This window comes from Thunnus thynnus, chromosome 6, assembly GCF_963924715.1.
Source record: "Thunnus thynnus chromosome 6, fThuThy2.1, whole genome shotgun sequence".
NCBI classification, from domain to species: domain Eukaryota; kingdom Metazoa; phylum Chordata; class Actinopteri; order Scombriformes; family Scombridae; genus Thunnus; species Thunnus thynnus.
This window is the reverse complement of record NC_089522.1, coordinates 23,360,780-23,378,768: the sequence shown is the minus strand read 5'-3', so window position 1 is coordinate 23,378,768 and position 17,989 is coordinate 23,360,780. Positions and strand designations below refer to the sequence as shown.

The following is a 17,989-nucleotide window of genomic DNA, read 5'->3' as shown; positions in this document are numbered from 1 at the left end:
TGACGGCTTTCAATATAATGAAGTCTAATACAGTTCCTCTGGTGAAAAATGCACACTGTGACCAAACGTGTATAGTGTAATACTATAACATTATTTCTTTGACAATGTGTTATAATGTGTTCATTTTAGAGGCTATGGTTTATTTGCTCGTGGTATTTTACTGTACTGCATTACATTTAACATTTTTTCTCATATTTGGACACCACATTTACATCTACTGTAGAATAAAAGAAAGAAACACCTTCCAATATTATGCAGCTCAGTATATCACTATAAATTACAGCCTCACAAATGACCATAGAGTTGAGTCAACCGCTGACATAGTCTCAGCTAAACAGGAGCATTATAAATGTCCCCAAAATTGTCTTTATGGCAGGATCATTATGTAGTATTTCAATACATTATATATGTTCTTCTATTTGTCCGATCATTGAGTCTGTCAATGTGCCCCAAGTGTCAAAAGGAAACCAAAACTGGTGCTTTATCCACCTGTGTTTAATTATTAATGATAACTGTTAGAGCACAGGCGTGAGGAAAAAACCTCACACACACTTAATATAATGTGCCTTCAGTGCTTTTCAAATCACTCTCCAATTTTAGTAGATCTTCTTATGGAGGAGGAGCAGGGTTTTGTTTTTTATATTTACTACAGTTGGCTAGACACAAGCTTAAGGGCCATTATATATTAAGGTTATTACAGTAATGTGTGACATAAAAAGGCTAAACCTCTAACCCTGTATTGCTTTTCAGTCTTTTACAACATATTACCCACATCAAAGTGATTTCATTGTATTATTTCACAGTTTAACTGTTTAATCTTTGTCTTTTTTGCAGATTGAATCGCCTAAATAGGTGAAGAGCTATAGCCTCTTTTCTCTGGAAATGGCCAAGAGGGAGGGAGGAGTTTAAACAAAGGCCCTCTCCACATAAAAAAATGCAGGCTTGTGCAGAGAAGCCATGGTGTCCTGCTCCTCACTCTACATGCTGCCATTTCTACTTCTAAAGCCTTCAAATGAGACAACTACCGCCAGATTCTACTCTTGGAAGCTTCAAAACGTTGTTATACAGGGTTTGTATGTCAAAAATGCTCATATTAATCACGTTATTTCATGGTTTTAGGCCTAGCTCCGTGCTTATTTTTCTCTCCCTGTCTCTGACACTCACAGTGCTGCCCCTGCCTGCAGTGAACAAAGATAATTACTCAGGAAACATTTCGGCCAATCAGACGCGGCCTTGCATCTAGCCTGTGAGGGAAGCGACCAGTCAGGATCTGGCTAACATCACCGGGGCCTGATCGCCTTGCCTGAAGAGCGGAGCCTTCCCCGGCTGAGGGCTGAGAGTGTCCTCCATGTTTTATAAGTGTTGACATAACAGTGTGTCAGGCAGCCATGCATCCACAGAGGTAAGCTCTGTCTTTTTTATCTCAACTCTCTGATAACAACATGGCTTCCTTCTTGTTGTTGTGGTGACTGTTGGTTTCTAATGATGAATGTGCACACCAAAAAATCAGTTTAGTGTGCAGGAGCAGGAGGAGGAGGAGGAGCTGGGGTGGATTGGAGGCCTCGCCAGGCCTCTCTGCTCCACAGTGCTGAGGGTGGGGGGTTGGGTAACGACTCTCACCCTTGCTCTCTATCTGTGTCTCAGGGTCACATGGGTGCCCCAGACAACCAGGCTGCCATACAGGAGGCAGAGTGGACCATGGCAAATCCTTTTCCTTTTTTATAATGCAAAAGAGAGTTAGATTTAAAAATGGCACCCACATCTCCTTTCTGTTGTGGCAGTCTTGTGTTGTAGCCTGGCAGAGAAAGAATGGGGGATGGGCAATAGAGGTAGAGGAGGAGGGGTGGGGGGGTATTATGTACCCTTTGTAAGTAGATTGGCTCTGTGTTGTGTGTCATGCCAGGCAGGGGAATAGACACGGGGGGCAACAGATGTGCTTGTAAAGAGGACGAGGAGCACAGGATATGACTGAATACTATTTTTCTGATCACTATGTTTCTTATATACATACAGTGGGGTCCAAAAGTATATGTGTATGTATATATATATATATATATGTGTGTATGATTCTGCAACTGAAGAAAACTCTTTACCTCGATACAAATGACAAAACTATACAGAGGCTGGAGTTTCTACACTACATATTTGTCACACATGAAACAAACCTCTTGTCACAGGTGTTTTCTCTTAAAATTCCCCCTGTCTAATCTCTACAAGTAAGATGTCGAGACACAGGTTACTTCTATTTACAACCACAGGCCTTGCGTTTACAGCCAGGGCTGTGCAGCACTGTGGTGAAACTGCTTCCTCCACTCTCTGATCCTCAGACAGTGGCCATTTTGTGTTTTAGAGAGCTCTCCTTCATAGTTTCGTCTTTCAGTCTCTTCACAGATCAGTCAGCAGGACAGCAAATCAACCTGAGACTTTACCTTGTTTTTAGGTGACGTGTGTGTATATAGTTTCTTGGCAAATGCCTGAGAGTATTTAAAAGGCGGTGCTGTGTTTAACTCCTGTCTGTTGTTTACTTTGTCTTCTCCTCTCCCTCATGGTTTTCTGGGTTTTTCCAGTTTTTACACATAACAGACATGTCATTGATACATAAGAGACAGATACAAAACAGTAGGTTTCATCTGTTTTTTGAGGAAAGAAATCTACACATAGACAAGATGTATGAAAAAACACACAAACAGAACATGGTTAGAACACAGACTGTACATTGTGTTACATCATGTAGCACCATTTTAGCCGTCTCAACTGCGTGGGGGAGACAAAGAGTGTTGCCTTACTACATGTGGCCTGACACAAGGCATGTTTCATCTACTCGACAGCCAGTCGTAGAAACGTTACAGTCGGTATTTCCTTTTTAAACTAATGGCCTGTGTGCTCTCTTTTAAAAACCAAAACCAAAAGTTAAATTCTATGACTGAATAGGTATGAGCTACTTCACAGGGCTTAAGTCAGCCTGTAATATAAATGTTACACTGATAGTTTGAAATGTCAGCAATGTGTAACGTTCACGGTGATGGGAACAAATCATCTGGGCCTCTCTCCGAGGCAATGTAGCCTCTGAACGAGACAGGAATTATGCATCAGAACCACAAATATAATCTCCCAAAACGCCTTTTTCATTTCCTCTCTGGTTTATATTGCCGTAATCAAGAAGGGCAAGATATAATTGAAGAAAATAAACCTTTCTAATGCAGGGGGAAATCTCTGCATTGCAGCAAAAATGCTTTTTAAGAAGGAAGAGGGGAGCCTGCACACTGTGATCCGTGTGGCATAGCTCAGCCGACCAATAATGTTCCACCCTGTTGGCCCTCCAGCCAATTGCAGCTGCAGTTGAGGTTAAAGATTGACAATCAGAGGGAGAGCAGCAGCGAGAAGGGCCTTCTGGAAAATTCCACAGCCATCTTTGATTCAACCTTTACAGCCTTATAAAAAATCCAGGTCAAAATTTTCTTTTATTTAGGATATTCTGTGCATACTAGCAGTGTACTTTATTTGCTGATTAAGTGCTGAGACATTGTTTTAACATTGTAAAGGAGGCATGCTAAAATAGACATTAATGTTTAAAATCATTATTTTCTCTAAATGTAGACAGGCTTGACCAGGAATGTAAACCTTATCCTTTTTAATTATTCTGTTTTTTGTTGATGTCAGGAAAAGCAAAAGCTAATAGTATGCATTTCTTCATTTGTCTGCATGTGTTTTTTGGTCTTGTGAAAGCTCAGTGTGTCTCTTGTCATTTGGTTAGAGAGGTTTCATAATACAAACCTAATAATCTCTCTCGGGTTTTGTGTAGCAGGGTAAGTAGGATGTTTTTTCAGTCAATGGTGTTAATCCCAAGTGTCTTCAATAACAGTTCCAGTGGAAAGAGTACAATATGATTTTTGCATCGAATGCCTTTTCCTGGATTGTCACACAGAGAGGCCACTTCTTCAGATATCTGAAGAATCTGAAGTATAAAACCTGCGCACTGTTTTTAGGTATAGAGAATAGCTTTGCCAGAAACAGAGTGTGGTTTCACAGTGATGGTCTGTTTCCTTAAAATGAAATCAAATTATTCTATGACAGCAGTATTCATAGTGAAGGAGGGAAGGGAAGACTGGATACATAAAAAAAAAAAAAAAAAGAAAAAAGATAACTGCTCCTCACTGGATTTTCTTGTGTCTCCCTCTTCTCCTGTATCTCTATGATAAGCTGTGAAGGTCTGTCTTGACATAACAGTTTTTTTTAAAAAAAAATGTTGGACTGTAATCTCCACAGATCTCTCTGGTCCTCCTGCATGGATGTGCCAGTGCCTGAGTCTGAGCCTCGGAGTGGGGGATGGGGGAGAGGGGGGAGGGGAGCAAGCTGTGGCCTCCATTTTCTGTGACGAGAAAACCCTGCTCGTCTCTCACAGGAGTGGAATCTAAAGGCATTGAGTCAGTGTTGTCTCCTTTTTGTCCATCAGGTACTACTTGAAGAGGGGAATACTGTCAGTTTTCTTGAGCCTGGGTCTGTCTGGAATATATCCCAGAATCTGCTGAGGATTTATTTGCCTAACTCTCCTTGTGTGATGGATCATAGCTGCTGATCTGAGAGTGCCCTTTGGATCAGCACACGTTTTTACTACTGGTCAACCCGTCTTCCTGCTAGTTGCAGCAATGTCTTGTCATTGCTATTAAGTGTGTATATGGGGTTGTGGCCCTTTGTTCAGCACTTCTTCAGCTGCCTGCTGATGGTGAATATTCTCTCTTTTCAGGGCTTTAGTACACGTTGCAGTACTACTTTGCTAACGTTTTCTTATTTTCATGTGGGCCTCGTTTGTTCACTCAGTCCGGAAGAGGAAGGCCCCGGAGGGGTTGGGGTGGGTGTGTGTGTATGTGTGTGTGTGTGTGTAGTGTGTGAGTGACTGTTGGCAGGCTGAAACAAGATACCCATGTGCCATGTTTTTAAAGAAACTCTGCTCAACCCATGTGTGTCATTTTTGAGATGACGCAAGTTATGATGCGTGAATATGAAGTTTCAGTTTGACAAGCTGTCTACGGTTGTCAGTTTGAATGTCTGAAAGAACGAAGGAATGTCTTTTAGCCTTGATTATCTTGAGCTACCGACGATTTTAAGTCTGTGTAAAAGTTCTGTATTGTGAAACAAACATCAAGGTTGACTTTAAATGAGTGTGTCTAATAGATGATGTGATCACATCTTATCCCCTTTAGAGTCGTTTTTGTTCTGATTCACTAAACCTGTTAGTTCAGTGAATTGACATTTGATCAACTTTGTGTGGAATGTCTCTTTAAGGGTGGAGGAGGGGACATGAAGAACATTCCTTTACTTTCAGTAGAGAGGGAAAAAAAAGAAGCTTATCCCACAAATGTGGTTGACCTTTGAGTCGTAGCCTGTAAACCCGTCATCCTAGCTGGTAACTAGAGCTGCAGCCAATGCTATGAACTGGTCAAGTGTGTGACCTGTCAGGGGTCCTTGGGAGGGTTTTCTTCTTGGGGCTTGTGAATAAAGACTACATCCTTGGAACGAGGCCCTCTGTTGCTCTGACAAAGGAGGAGCCAAACACTCAAAGACCTTCATTTATCGCCAAGCCCCCTTTATTCTCGTCCTTTTTTTTTCTCTCAGAGGAAGAAGATGAGAGCAGAAGCGGAGACTTGGGGAATCAGGCTTTTCCAGTGATAAATGTGTGTGTTGGAGAGGATTTATTCTTTTGGCTTTTGGATCGATGATTGTTGTCCTGTTTACATCAGTAATATTTAATACAGCAGTAAAACATTTATGATTTGAGAAATGCACAAAATGCTCGTTACTCCACAATTATATATTGTGAATATATCTTAAAATTAAAATATGTGGCCACAAAGTTACAGATGAGGTGATGCACAATGATGACTTTGAGCAGCAGAGCTTCTTTAAAAATGCCTGTGATGAAGATTTAGGCCAAAAATATGTAGACAGACCTGCGTTTGAAGCTTATTAGATGGATCTCTTGCTATTGGTTTCCAAGAATGGGCCCAAATCCTTCGAGGGTACCCTGTTGTTACTGAAGGGGCTTGAGAGGTGTCAGAAACATATTCTGTTCATCGCCATGAGATGCTCTCCCTCCAGCAGTACAGACCAATTCCCTCTTGCTTTCTTCTTACTATAGGACTATAGGATATTTACAGTTTGTCATCAACAAAGGGAAGCGCAAAGATCAGGACCTAGTCGGATTAAAATATCACAGCTGCAATATCTTCTGAAGGACGGAGGTGCAGGGTAATGTCAGCTAAACGGCCCTATGTGTTGTTGTGAATATCAACTTGTGCTTAGCGGAGAGGAGCGTTGCCATGGTGATACCAATTTCTCTCTTGGAATATAAAGAACATAGTCAGACTCATTTGTCACTGATGATATGGACAGGATTTGAACTTTGTAACACAATGTCAGAGCGATACTGAAATCAAATGAAAACTATAACAATGGAAACCTGCAAAGTCCCTATTGACAGATCCTCTGGGACCCTGGTGCCCTAGGTGGTGTTCCACTTGTTTACTGTTATGCTGATGTGGTTTCTGAACACCCTTTCTGACTTTGTGTTTGCCTCTCTTTCTGTGTTTCTGTGTGCTCTTGTTCTATGCTGCTGCAGTCTGGCTGAGGAGGAGATAAAGACAGAGTCTGATGTGGTAGAGGGGATGGATGCGTCTGTACGATCCAAAGGTAAGTCTCTAAGGCCGAGTGCCTCACATTAAGAGTCAAACATCTTCGGGTGGATTAGTTTCAGAGAATGTGAAGGTTATTTACTCCATGTTTCGAGAGCAGTCTAATGCATTTTGTTAGTCTCTTAGGACTACAAAGATAATCCATCATGCTTGGCTGCCTTGCCTGTTTAGAATTTGTATCAATAGTATCAACACAGAGTCTAGTTAGTTTAGAAGAAGCCCTCTGGCTATTTGTTACTATCAAGTGTTAATATATTATATATAAGTGGTGTTTTCAACAATTGCTTTTTATATCAGTGTGATTGCTGTCTGTATTAGATGTTGATGTTACCAGGATGACAGAATATTAAAAACTGAACACTGCATCTGACTGCATTGGATTGTTTAGGTGAAAACTGAATTTCTTCAATTTGCCTTTCTTCATTGGTTGAGAATGTAGGATGGAAATGGTGTAGTATGGTGTCTTGATTGTTTTCCTCCTCTTGATTTCCTCTAGGACTAGCTAAATTAGTCTCATAGCACCCCAGTCTTTAAATCTTCTAAGGCTTGTGTAATGTGCTGGACATGGGTACAGAGAATAATACAAGCCCTGTCTCCTGTGATTTGATGACCTGATTGTCTCTCTGCGTCCAGTCCCTGATCCACCAGGGTCAACAGAACGACCACTGGCACCACAGAAGAGAAAGGTGTCGAGTCCCACCCATTCCTCCAATGGACACTCTCCCTCAGACACCTCCCCCAGCCCACTCAAGAAAAAGAAGAAGCCTGGGGCTGTCAACAACAACAACAAAGACCAGGTAAGGGGGGCAGTATACTCATATGAGAATCTGGCGTGTTCTCATGGGGGTAAATGTCAGTGTCCTTCCACACTAGAGGTTGGAGTTTTTAAAGGAGATGACACCAAGAGTAATACTCATGGTGAAATCCAAAACAAATTGCTTATTCTTCTATCGAATTACATAGAAAAAGCAATGAATCATTACAAAGAAATTCCAGGCCTGCCCACACTGGAAACACTGGTCACAAACACACCTTATTGCCTTCAAGAGCACGCCAATTTTGATTTTATCTGTATTATACTGCTAACTGAAAAATGGACAAATATGAATGGGTGTGAACTACTGTGAGAGCGGATATATCTTGTTGTGATAGATATCTTGTGTAGGTTTGGAGCAGTGTCATGAAAGAATGGTCAACACAGTTAACTTTATTATTTGTTAATACATTTTGCACTTTTGTGTTTTTCGATTATGACTTCTGAACTGTGATAATCACCTTTGGTCATGTATACCTTGCTGTTTTACTGAATATAAGTGTTATGCATTCTTATCTGATTGTTATCCATATATTTATCTTAGCTGCTTGCCATGTTAATGTCGTGCTGAGCGATTCCCTTTTGCCCTTTAGTCCCATGTTGACCTTGCATGATATAAAAAGATAATTCTAGATAAGTTTAGATTATGTGCTTTGGTTCTCTGGAAGGCGTCAAATGAGCTGCAGTTGGACTTTAACACTGCTAATGATCAGTTAATACCCATGTCAGTGAAAAAGGGTTTTGTTTAAAGCTCTCCTTATTAAGTATAAGCTCATGTGGTCTAAGTTCAAGCTTATTTGGACTGTGAAACATCATCTTGAGCTGTGAAACCAGATGCATCGGCCTCTATTCATCCATCCTACCAGAGAACCATATCATGCATTGTGTCTGCTCTCAGTTGAAAGATGAGCTACTTAGTTGTAACATAAAAAGAACCACACTTGTGCTTAAGCTCACACCCTAAACCTGTTGGGTTAGTCTTGTTTGACTCACAGTTGAAGCAGTCACATGACCAGATGTTCACGTAGTTTATTTATTTGCTTAGAGAACGTCCTGTGTTGGGTTTATTGCCTTTAATGCCCTCTATGCTGCTTACCCTGCTTACCCCACCGTATTGCTGCCTTGTTTCTGTTGCACTGCACCTTTTTGTGTTCCTGCGTGTTTTTTGAAACCTGCCCCCCTGTTTCTCTTGCCTGCATTTCAGTCAGAGCTAAGACATGGTCCCTTTTACTATATGAAGCAGCCAGCACTCACCACAGACCCTGTTGATGTTGTACCGCAGGACGGGAGGAATGACTTCTACTGCTGGCTGTGCCACCGCGAGGGCCAGGTGCTCTGCTGTGAGCTCTGCCCCAGGGTGTACCACGCCAAGTGCCTCAAACTACCAGCCGAGCCTGAGGGCGACTGGTTCTGTCCAGAGTGTGAGGTATCTCGCTGAAGACACATTTATGTGTGTGGGTGTACACGAATGATGTGCACGATTGTGGGACTCACGGCACAATCTCAATTGTTGTTGAGAAAAGGGGTGTCAGACTATGTGCCATATGAGCCAGAGATGAGGAACAAATCAGTGAAATCGCCTGTTTTAGTCTGCGGTTGATCCAAAACTCTGCAGACTCTTGGCCCTCAATGGCACATGTTGTGACACCCCTGCAAGTGTAACTGTATTGCGCTATACGCTTGAGAGATGTTAGACAATTAAAGTTTTGATCCGTTTCGTTACATTTTAGGAAATTTAGTATGCACTTCTTTTAAGTGGCACAATTTTCAAAAAAAACCAGCAGATTATGTAAAAGTTCAAAAGTTAAGATCTGTCCTTTTGCTTGATGTTTATTTTCATTAATGACATTGATAATGACATTTTTGTTGTTGTTGTTGTTGCAGAAAATAACAGTTGCTGAATGCATTGAAACCCAGAGCAAGGCAATGACAATGCTGACAATAGACCAACTCTCCTACTTGCTCAAATTCGCACTCCAAAAGATTAAACAGCCAGGGGTGAGTCCTTTTAAAGATGCATTTTATGCTGATTTAATAACTGCCCTATAATCTTTCTATGTCTAACAAAGTGTTTTAAAAATTAAAACGCAAAGGTCTTGAAAATCTATCCAGGAAAGTAGAGATCTGTCTGACACATCTGTTTCTTTTTCTTCTTTTTATATTTGTCTAAACTGAGCAGACAGAGCCTTTTCAGAAGCCTGTGTCTCTGGAACAGCACCCGGATTATGCAGAGTACATCTTCCACCCCATGGACTTGTGTACTTTAGAGAAGGTACCAAAATGTATTTTATTTTACTCACATAAAAACAGAACCCACAAAGTCTTTAAAAGTGCTGAACGTGGGCAAAAAATGTTGGAATGAGCAAGAGAGGAAAAAATGCCTTAACGAGCCTCAATGAGTGGCCCCCTGAATGTCAGATTTACAACTCTGGGGCACATTAAGGATGAATGTTGCATATAAAAACATGCAGACAGACCTAAGAACATGTGAGGCTGCAGAAAACTAGGAGAGGTACAAAAATATGTGCAGAACATGTAAACAGATGATTATTTTCATTTAAGTGTCTCATTTTTAATTTTATTATCTTCTCTTTTTGATAGAATATCAAAAAGAAAATGTATGGCTGCACGGAAGCCTTTCTTGCTGATATGAAATGGATCTTACACAACTGCATCATCTATAATGGAGGTAGGCCTCTTTGATATATATCCACAATCACCCTACTGCTAAGTAAAGAAAGAAAATGTAAAGTAAGCTTGTAACTTTATTCCAGGTAATCACAAGTTAACAGCAACTGCGAAAGTCATTGTCAAGATCTGTGAACATGAGGTAAAGAAGCTTTACTAACTTCATAATGGCAAAGTTTCTGTGTGGGTCCAATCTGTGAATGAATTATAACTTTTTCATTCAATATTCATTTTTAGATGAATGAGATTGAGGTGTGTCCAGAGTGCTACCTGTCCTCATGCCAAAAAAGGGACAACTGGTTTTGTGAGCCTTGTGTAGGTCTTTACATGACTTTAAACCAGATACCACATTTAAACAATGTTTGTTAGATTTTAGATCTGTGAAGCACTGAATTATTTTGTTTTGTCCCCAATAGAGTCAACCTCACCCCCTGGTCTGGGCTAAGCTAAAGGGCTTTCCCTTCTGGCCAGCAAAAGCACTTCGGGAAAAGGACGGGCAGGTAGATGCACGATTCTTTGGACAACATGACAGGTGAGATAAGATTGTGGGCGCAGTGGCTGCTTGGGTTATTACAGCAAAATATAGCCAAGACTAGTCTCCTGGGTTGTATATAATTTGTTTTGTTTTATTTTGCTTTTGTGCTGTGCTTTTATGCAGGGCCTGGGTCCCCATCAACAACTGCTACCTCATGTCCAAAGAGATCCCTTTCTCTGTAAAGAAGACAAAGAGCATTTTCAACAGTGCCATGCAAGAGATGGAAGTCTATGTGGAAAACATTCGCAAGAAATTTGGGGTTTTCAACTATGCACCCTTCCGCACTCCGTACACACCCAACAACCAGCTGCAGATGCTACTGGACCCCTCCAACCCCAGTGCTGGAACAGTGAAAACAGAGAAACCTGATAAACTTCGCTTCAACTTTGATATAACCGCGTCTCCAAAGATGGTCCTCAGCAAGAGTTCCACACCCAGTAGTATGAGTCGGAGGGTCTCAATGACAGACATGCCACGGTCTCCTATGAGCACCAACTCCTCGGTTCACACAGGATCTGATGGGGAGCAGGATATGGAAAAGGCTAGCAGGAATTCTGCCTTCCACTATAGCACTGGAGAGGAATCAATGGACTGTACTGGTAAATGTTTAACTTTACAACACTCTGGCTGTGTTTCCCTGAGTGAAATGATGCCATTTAAAAAAAAAAAACATTAACCTGAATGTGCAAAGCGAAATAATTAAGCTTAGAATTTTTGTTTTTCTGTAATTACAGCATCTCCTGTCTCAGGGAAGATGGGTCCTGCAGGCAGCTTGACAGGCAGCCCAAAACCCTTTAACCCTGGACTGGTGCCCAAGCAGGAGAGGACTGCAGCCACAGGGGGCATCCTTAATCTCAACCTTGGTCAGTACCAGCAGCACAAATATATGTATTTATGTTGTCATGGCTACTAATAATCAACATCATTATGTAAGCTGATACTGCCAAGAGAAATATCAGTGATTGTATGTTAACCCATACAAACCGGCAGCTCTAACAATCATACTGCCTAATATTCGTTCTCTGGACAGCAAAATTGATTATATAACTCCCCCATCAGTGCTGGTCATTCGTTGACATGCGAGAGCTGTCTACATCAAACTGAGACATGTACTTTTCTCTCTAAATGCTTTTTAATGCACTGTGCTGCTAACTTCTTGTTCTTTTTTTTGTTTTTTTTTTCTCTTGGGATTTATGTTTTTATCTTTTTTTTTTAAATGGAAATTTTAGATAAACAGTATATCTTTGTTTCTGTTGTTGTTGCACTGCTGTGGGCTGGGAGGAACAACATTTTGTTTTTTCGTGTATGCAAATACACAAGAAAATGACAAACTGAATCTTGAATCTTGGAAAAATTAAACATTGACCTGTTCCTTTCAGACCGAGTGAAGGCTGAGATGGATCTGAAGGAGCTGAGTGAGACCGTACAACAACAACAGCACCAACAACAACAGGGAGCATCAGCTGCCCTCCCGACTCCAAAGAGACCCATCAGGAGCCTGGACAAGACTATTGAAAGCTGCAAGGCACAGCTCGGTATATACACAATTACACAATTATTATTAATGTCATGTAATTTTAGATTTCAGATTTTATATAAAGTCAGATTATCTTTTAATGTTGTTATATTATCAACAATGTATGATGTTGTGATACATTACGAATAATTTACTCCAAATATGTGGCAGCTTAAATGTGATATTTGACAATATGTGACTGCTGCTGATTTAGGATTAGCGGTGGGGAACTGTTTTCTAAACAACTACCAAAGAAAAAGTCTTTATTCCATTTATTCTCTAAGTGACAAAAACAATCTAAAACTTTTAAAAACATGAAGAATGTATGTGTCTCCATGCAGGGATAGATGAGATTTCTGAAGATGTGTATAAAGGTGTGGATCACAGCGACACTGAGGACTCTGAGAAATCTGACTCAAGCGACAGCGAGTATCTCAGCGATGAGGAACATAAGCCAAAGAGCTCCGCCCAGGATGACAAGGACAAAGCAGACAGAAAAAGGCCCAAAGCAAGCACAAACGGAGAGAATAAGGAGGGAGTTACAGGGACAGGGGATAGAGCCACCCCTGAACCCTTGCTCAAAGAGAAGCAGGGTAGCAATGGCCCAGATAGGGAACCCCAAGACAAGGCCAAAACACCCCAGACTCAGCCCCTCAGTGACAAGCCCAAGACTACGGAGGAGGGTAGAGCAGCTGCTGCCACATCAGTGGGTGAGCAAGACTCTGATTCAGAGAGAGAGCTGGTGATTGACCTGGGGGATGAACATGGAGGCCGTGACTCTAAGAGGGCGAGAAGAGAGCCGGGGGCTTCTGCTGCCAAAACTCTCAAAGAGTCTAATGTTGCCAAGTTGGAAGGTAAGACCTTTTTGACATACACATTTTTTCTTGTGAATATCATTTGAGATAAAATAATATCCTTATGTTATGATATTTTCTCTGCCCAGGTAAACAACCTTCATCTGCTGCAGCAGTCGCACCAGCGCGGGATGCTGCCTCCAACCTGAAAGACTCCTTGCAACCTGCCATCACAGCAGCCCTCAACCTTGTTTCCACTGCAGCGTCTGGTCAGCCCAGTGCCACCTCAACTACCAGCGGCACCACCAGTGCTCCCTCTCCTGCTTCCACCTCAGTCACCACAACATCCCCAGCACCCACTGCTGTAAAGAAACAGCGCCCTCTACTGCCTAAAGAAACAGCTCAAGCTGTGCAGCGAGCAGTAGTTTGGAATCCCACCACCAAATTTCAGACGTCCTCTCAGAAGTGGCATATGCAAAAGGTGCAGAGGCAGCAGCAGCATGGAGAGCAGTCAGCAGTGCAGACACAAGCCCAGACTCAGGCGCAGACACGGAGCCCCCAGCAGTTGCAGTCACAACAGCAGAATTCCTCCTCAAGTACCCGCTATCAGACCAGACAATCGGTCAAAGGTATATACACCAGCATAATTCATCTCAACATTAAACTTAACATAATATAAATAATTTATATTCAAAGATATTTAATTTCCCTTTTCTCCACCTTTTATACCCTGCAGGGCAACATAAAGACCCACCTCAGAATACTTCCTCATCAACAGCTGCCCAGGTCCCCTCTGGTAGCTCCTCTTCATTCATGTCAGGAGACGTGCAAATCCCTACAGTCTCAGCTGATGTGGCTGCAGACATAGCCAAATACACAAACAAAGTAAGTTAAAAATCATCAGCTCTGTGATTAAATGTGGGAAATTAGAAAAGGACTACAGTAGTTTATCATTGAGCATTATTTCTCTAGATAATAGGTCATTTTGCATTGATTATCGTGTATGTCACATACTTTTAGACAAAAGAGCGGTATAAAGAAACTTAAGGGTCAGTTTTATGAATTTATACATGCTGTTTTCACTTCTTTATTTTTAAGGAATAAAAAATAGTTATAAGTGTGCACTTATTCTAATATCACATGATTTTGGCAAAACTTTGCAGATTATGGACACAATAAAAGGGACAATGACTGAAATCTACAACGACCTTTCCAAAAGCACATCAGGAAACACAATTGCAGAGGTAAATACTGACATACAGTGGTGGTTATTAATGTGCTAAAATAATACTTTGCAAGTTGTAAGGGATTTTAATTTCTGTGTGTATTTTTTTTTCCCCCACAGATTCGACGGTTAAGAATAGAGATTGAGAAGCTCCAGTGGCTGCATCAACAAGAGTTGTCAGAGATGAAGCACAACCTGGGTAAGTTTACTGACTCTGGGCATGTGTGTCACCACACCGCTGAGAGATGATATGTGTACCACTGCATTAGTCTTTTCATGAGTATTAAGTAAAAAAAGGATGTTTTTTTTTTTACATGTGGCATGAGTTTAAATATGTTTTTATCTGACCTTAATACAGAACTGACAATGGCAGAGATGAGGCAGAGTCTGGAGCAGGAAAGAGAACGGTTGGTGGCTGAGGTGAAAAAGCAGACGGAGTTGGAAAAGCAGCAGGCGGTGGACGAGACCAAAAAGAAACAGTGGTGCGCCAACTGCAGAAAGGAGGCCATCTTCTACTGCTGCTGGAATACCAGTTACTGTGATTACCCCTGCCAGCAAGCCCACTGGCCAGAACACATGAAGTCCTGCACGCAGTCAGGTAGCATAAACACAATCATGACACACTAATGTTTCCTGTATGTGGATTACATTTGGGTAACCTGCTTTGGTAAAGTAACTAACATTTTTATGTTCTGCCCTGTGTTGCACAAAGCTGTCACACAATGGTTTCGTGACTGGATTGAAAATGAATTAGAAAATACAAATACTAAAGCTGCTGTTCAGCAGATTTCTAAATAATGTTGATTTTTATTTTGTTTGCTTTGAATGTAGTCTAGCAAAGATACTCAGTTGAGAAAACACACAAAAACATATTGATTTTATTTGAATAGCATTTTAAGAAGGATAGAAGGTAGCCTAAGGGCATTATTTTTTTTTGTTTTTTTTTTCTCAGAGCCATCCTCAAGTTGTGTTTTCTCAGCGTGAATGCTCATAGGTATCTTGTGCCAATGTTACATATTGTGGATGAAGGACCCAGTATTTGTTCATCAAGTACTGTGATTCAAAACTAAAATGTTTTTTCACTTGTTTCACACATGACAGTGATGTTGCATTAATTAGGAGGTAATCTGTTCTGCTATAGGAGTGTTGTACTGTAGAATATACATTATATTCTCTGCCAGTAAGACTGGTGATTCCTCAGATTATTATTGGTTTTGAGAAAATAACTGCACTCTAGTTGAGTAGTTGAGGTGTCCGACACAATTATAATCTCCTACTGATTATTCATAGAGTGTAGGATTGTTACATTTCTGATATGGTTGTTACTTTTCAAAGATAGCTGTGTCCCTGCATTCAGCAGAATTTTCTATCCACTCACAGTTGAGCCTGATGTGAGACTCATTCTTTTTCAAATGGGTTATTTGATCTCATTTCAGTGCTTTGAGACAGGCAAAAATCTTTCTGTCTCTTGACTGCATTAAAATTCTGAAGCAGTTCCTCCTCTGCTCCCACAATATTTATGCCACAATATCTTGCAATCACCACAAATACAGTCTGCTATCCCTCCTATAAACCCATCTGACATAAAGTGAAAAGTATCAAGTACGGTGTGACTTTGTAGTACCTCATTAATGTGTTTCATTGACACAAGTGGATAAACACAGTGTGCATGTTCTCACTTTATATTTTGCTTTTCCTTCCAGCCACAGCTTCACAGCAGGAGCCAGAGGCAGAGCCCAACTCGGACCCTTCAGTCAAATCGTCAGGCCACTCTCCTGCCACACAGAGCCTGCCCTCAGCAGCAGCATCCATATCAGACAAAAGCAACTCTCCTACGTATATGGACAAGAACAAGGACAGTGCTGGTGTTACTGTGACATAACTGCTACACTACACTCTTGTACATTTTGCAAGGCCGCTGTGGGGCTTGTGGCGTCAAACATGTGACGTCAAACTCGGTGCTTGAAGGCCTGCATCTCTGTGACAAATCACTTTTTTATTTTTCCATTCCCATATGCTTTTTGGACATTTTTTGGTTTTTCCATTATTCACAGTTTCCACAAGTCTGTGTTCAAGTGGATTCATCATGTGAAAGTAGTCTGTCTTGAGAAATAAAATGTGAGTCTGTCTTATCATACTGTAGTTTTATGTTATAGCTCTGTTACCACTTTGTTTCAAGTCTGAACAAGATTGTATCAACCCACACAATATTTGCTACATTAACATTTTCAATGCTGCTCTCAAGTACTTCACGGCTGTTTTTATTTTGTTGATTACTCTCCATACTATGAGACAAAAAGTTTGAAACAGCCAGCAACAGCTTATACTCTCTTATCATGGTGCCATCAGAGGTATTTTGAGTTATGCAAATTAAATCTTTGTCTGCTATGTCTGCTTCAATGTCAGTTGAGGCAATTTGAATGATGTACTTTTAGATTTCAACCATGTTCTCTTCATGTCAGCAGCAGAATTTTTGGCTCATACCAGTTTTGTATTGTAGTTCCACATTGTATAGGCCTACATTAAAAAAAAGTATGTGATTTATTAAAAAAACTAAAAAATGAAACTGTACAAAGTTTTTGTAAGAAGATACCTGAACAATATTTATTGTGTTATATGTTTTTATAGTATGTTTAATGAAGTCACATTTCTATGTGTCTAAAAAAGGTTATTTGAAAATAAATGACTTCACATGAATGTCAGCGTTGAGCGAAGTCTCTGTTATCCAAAGCTGATTTAAATCCTGGTCAGACTGTGTCTCAGAACTGGGTAGGCATAAAAAGAAACTGCATTTTGGCTGGATATTATTTCCTGTGAGCATGTCTGTTTTGAGCTTGTGTCTCGTTCCTGTTTACATATTGTAAATACTATAAATGGACTCGTGAAGAAAAAATAAAAATGCTCTGATCAAGTTGGTGCATATTTGTTTAATTTGTCCTCAATCTTCCATCACAAACATAGAAAATAATTCATTCAGATTAACGTAAACGGTGCACCTTGACTGATTTATAGTGTCAGATGTCTTTCTATGGAAATTACCACAAATTAATGATTACAGTGATGGGGGCCAACATCCAGTGTGCCCACTGTCCACACTGTTATTTTGTTAAAAAACACATTTAAAAGTTTATTTGAAGCTTAAAGGCTTCAGCAGTCTGATTTTGTCATATCAAGTGATATCTGCCATATTTACAGTCTTTTTAGTATAAAATCCCTCTCTGTGTTTCCTCGGACAGTATTTCCTTGTTGAGCTGCGATGGAAGTACAGTAACAAAAAGAAGGAATTTGGCACTAAAAAGACTGTAATATGATCTACTTGATTTGACTAATTTGGACGGCTGAAGCTTCATATTAGCTTCAGATAAACCTTTAAATAGATTTTTGCACAGAAGGAAGCTTGTGGATTTTGTCCCCCATTACTTATATAATGTGCATTATGAAGGGGATGTACTAATGGTCAGTATGAACAGGAGGAATGGTCATAGCAAGAAAAAAACATTTCAGTGCTCATTTGACTGTTTTTTTAAAGACAGACTTGAAAAATCGTGAATGTATCCTTCAAATTATAGACCAGAGAGGTGAAGAATGAACAGGAAATCACGGTTCTTTCCTCCCGGTAGCTGTTCTCGCGAGATCACGTGTAGCAAGCCAGAGAAAATGGAAGGCTGTGCTAGCTAGCTATCTAAGCGAATCCACTCTTAACTGGAAATGTATCACTTGTATATAAG

At 40.6% G+C, this 17,989-nt stretch overlaps 2 protein-coding genes across 5 annotated transcripts in view; both read left to right on the top strand.

Moving 5' to 3' along the window:
• The first annotated feature begins 895 nt into the window (after positions 1-895).
• Positions 896-17,172, top strand: LOC137184760 (MYND-type zinc finger-containing chromatin reader ZMYND8-like). Of its 4 annotated transcripts, none has more exons than XM_067592739.1 (21): positions 896-1,069; positions 1,167-1,402; positions 6,617-6,687; positions 7,323-7,486; positions 8,786-8,929; positions 9,388-9,501; positions 9,683-9,775; positions 10,105-10,192; positions 10,278-10,333; positions 10,429-10,506; positions 10,608-10,723; positions 10,850-11,325; positions 11,461-11,589; positions 12,106-12,261; positions 12,584-13,096; positions 13,186-13,665; positions 13,773-13,921; positions 14,200-14,280; positions 14,382-14,460; positions 14,620-14,859; positions 15,965-17,172. In XM_067592739.1, the coding sequence occupies exons 2-21, from the start codon at positions 1,389-1,391 to the stop codon at positions 16,141-16,143; spliced, it is 3,420 nt and encodes a 1,139-aa protein (XP_067448840.1). In that variant the 5' UTR covers positions 896-1,069; positions 1,167-1,388; the 3' UTR covers positions 16,144-17,172. The 4 variants fall into 4 exon arrangements, with proteins under 4 accessions (XP_067448840.1, XP_067448837.1, XP_067448838.1 ...); XM_067592736.1 differs by having other exon boundaries at positions 898-1,069; positions 8,708-8,929; XM_067592737.1 differs by having other exon boundaries at positions 898-1,073; positions 8,708-8,929.
• Positions 17,173-17,889: 717 nt separating this feature from the next.
• The window catches only part of LOC137184759 (uncharacterized), a 34,862-nt gene continuing 34,762 nt past the window's right edge, over positions 17,890-17,989 (top strand). The window contains exon 1 of the mRNA XM_067592735.1: positions 17,890-17,989. The gene's annotated coding sequence lies outside the window, so the exon portion shown is untranslated.

Bases quoted from the DNA above. Each gene is read 5' to 3' on its own strand.
- LOC137184760 (XM_067592736.1), top strand. The intron at 6,688-7,322 runs GTAAGTCTCTAA...CTCTGCGTCCAG, and splicing joins TGCGTCTGTACGATCCAAAG to TCCCTGATCCACCAGGGTCA. The intron at 9,502-9,682 runs GTGAGTCCTTTT...TAAACTGAGCAG, and splicing joins AAAAGATTAAACAGCCAGGG to ACAGAGCCTTTTCAGAAGCC.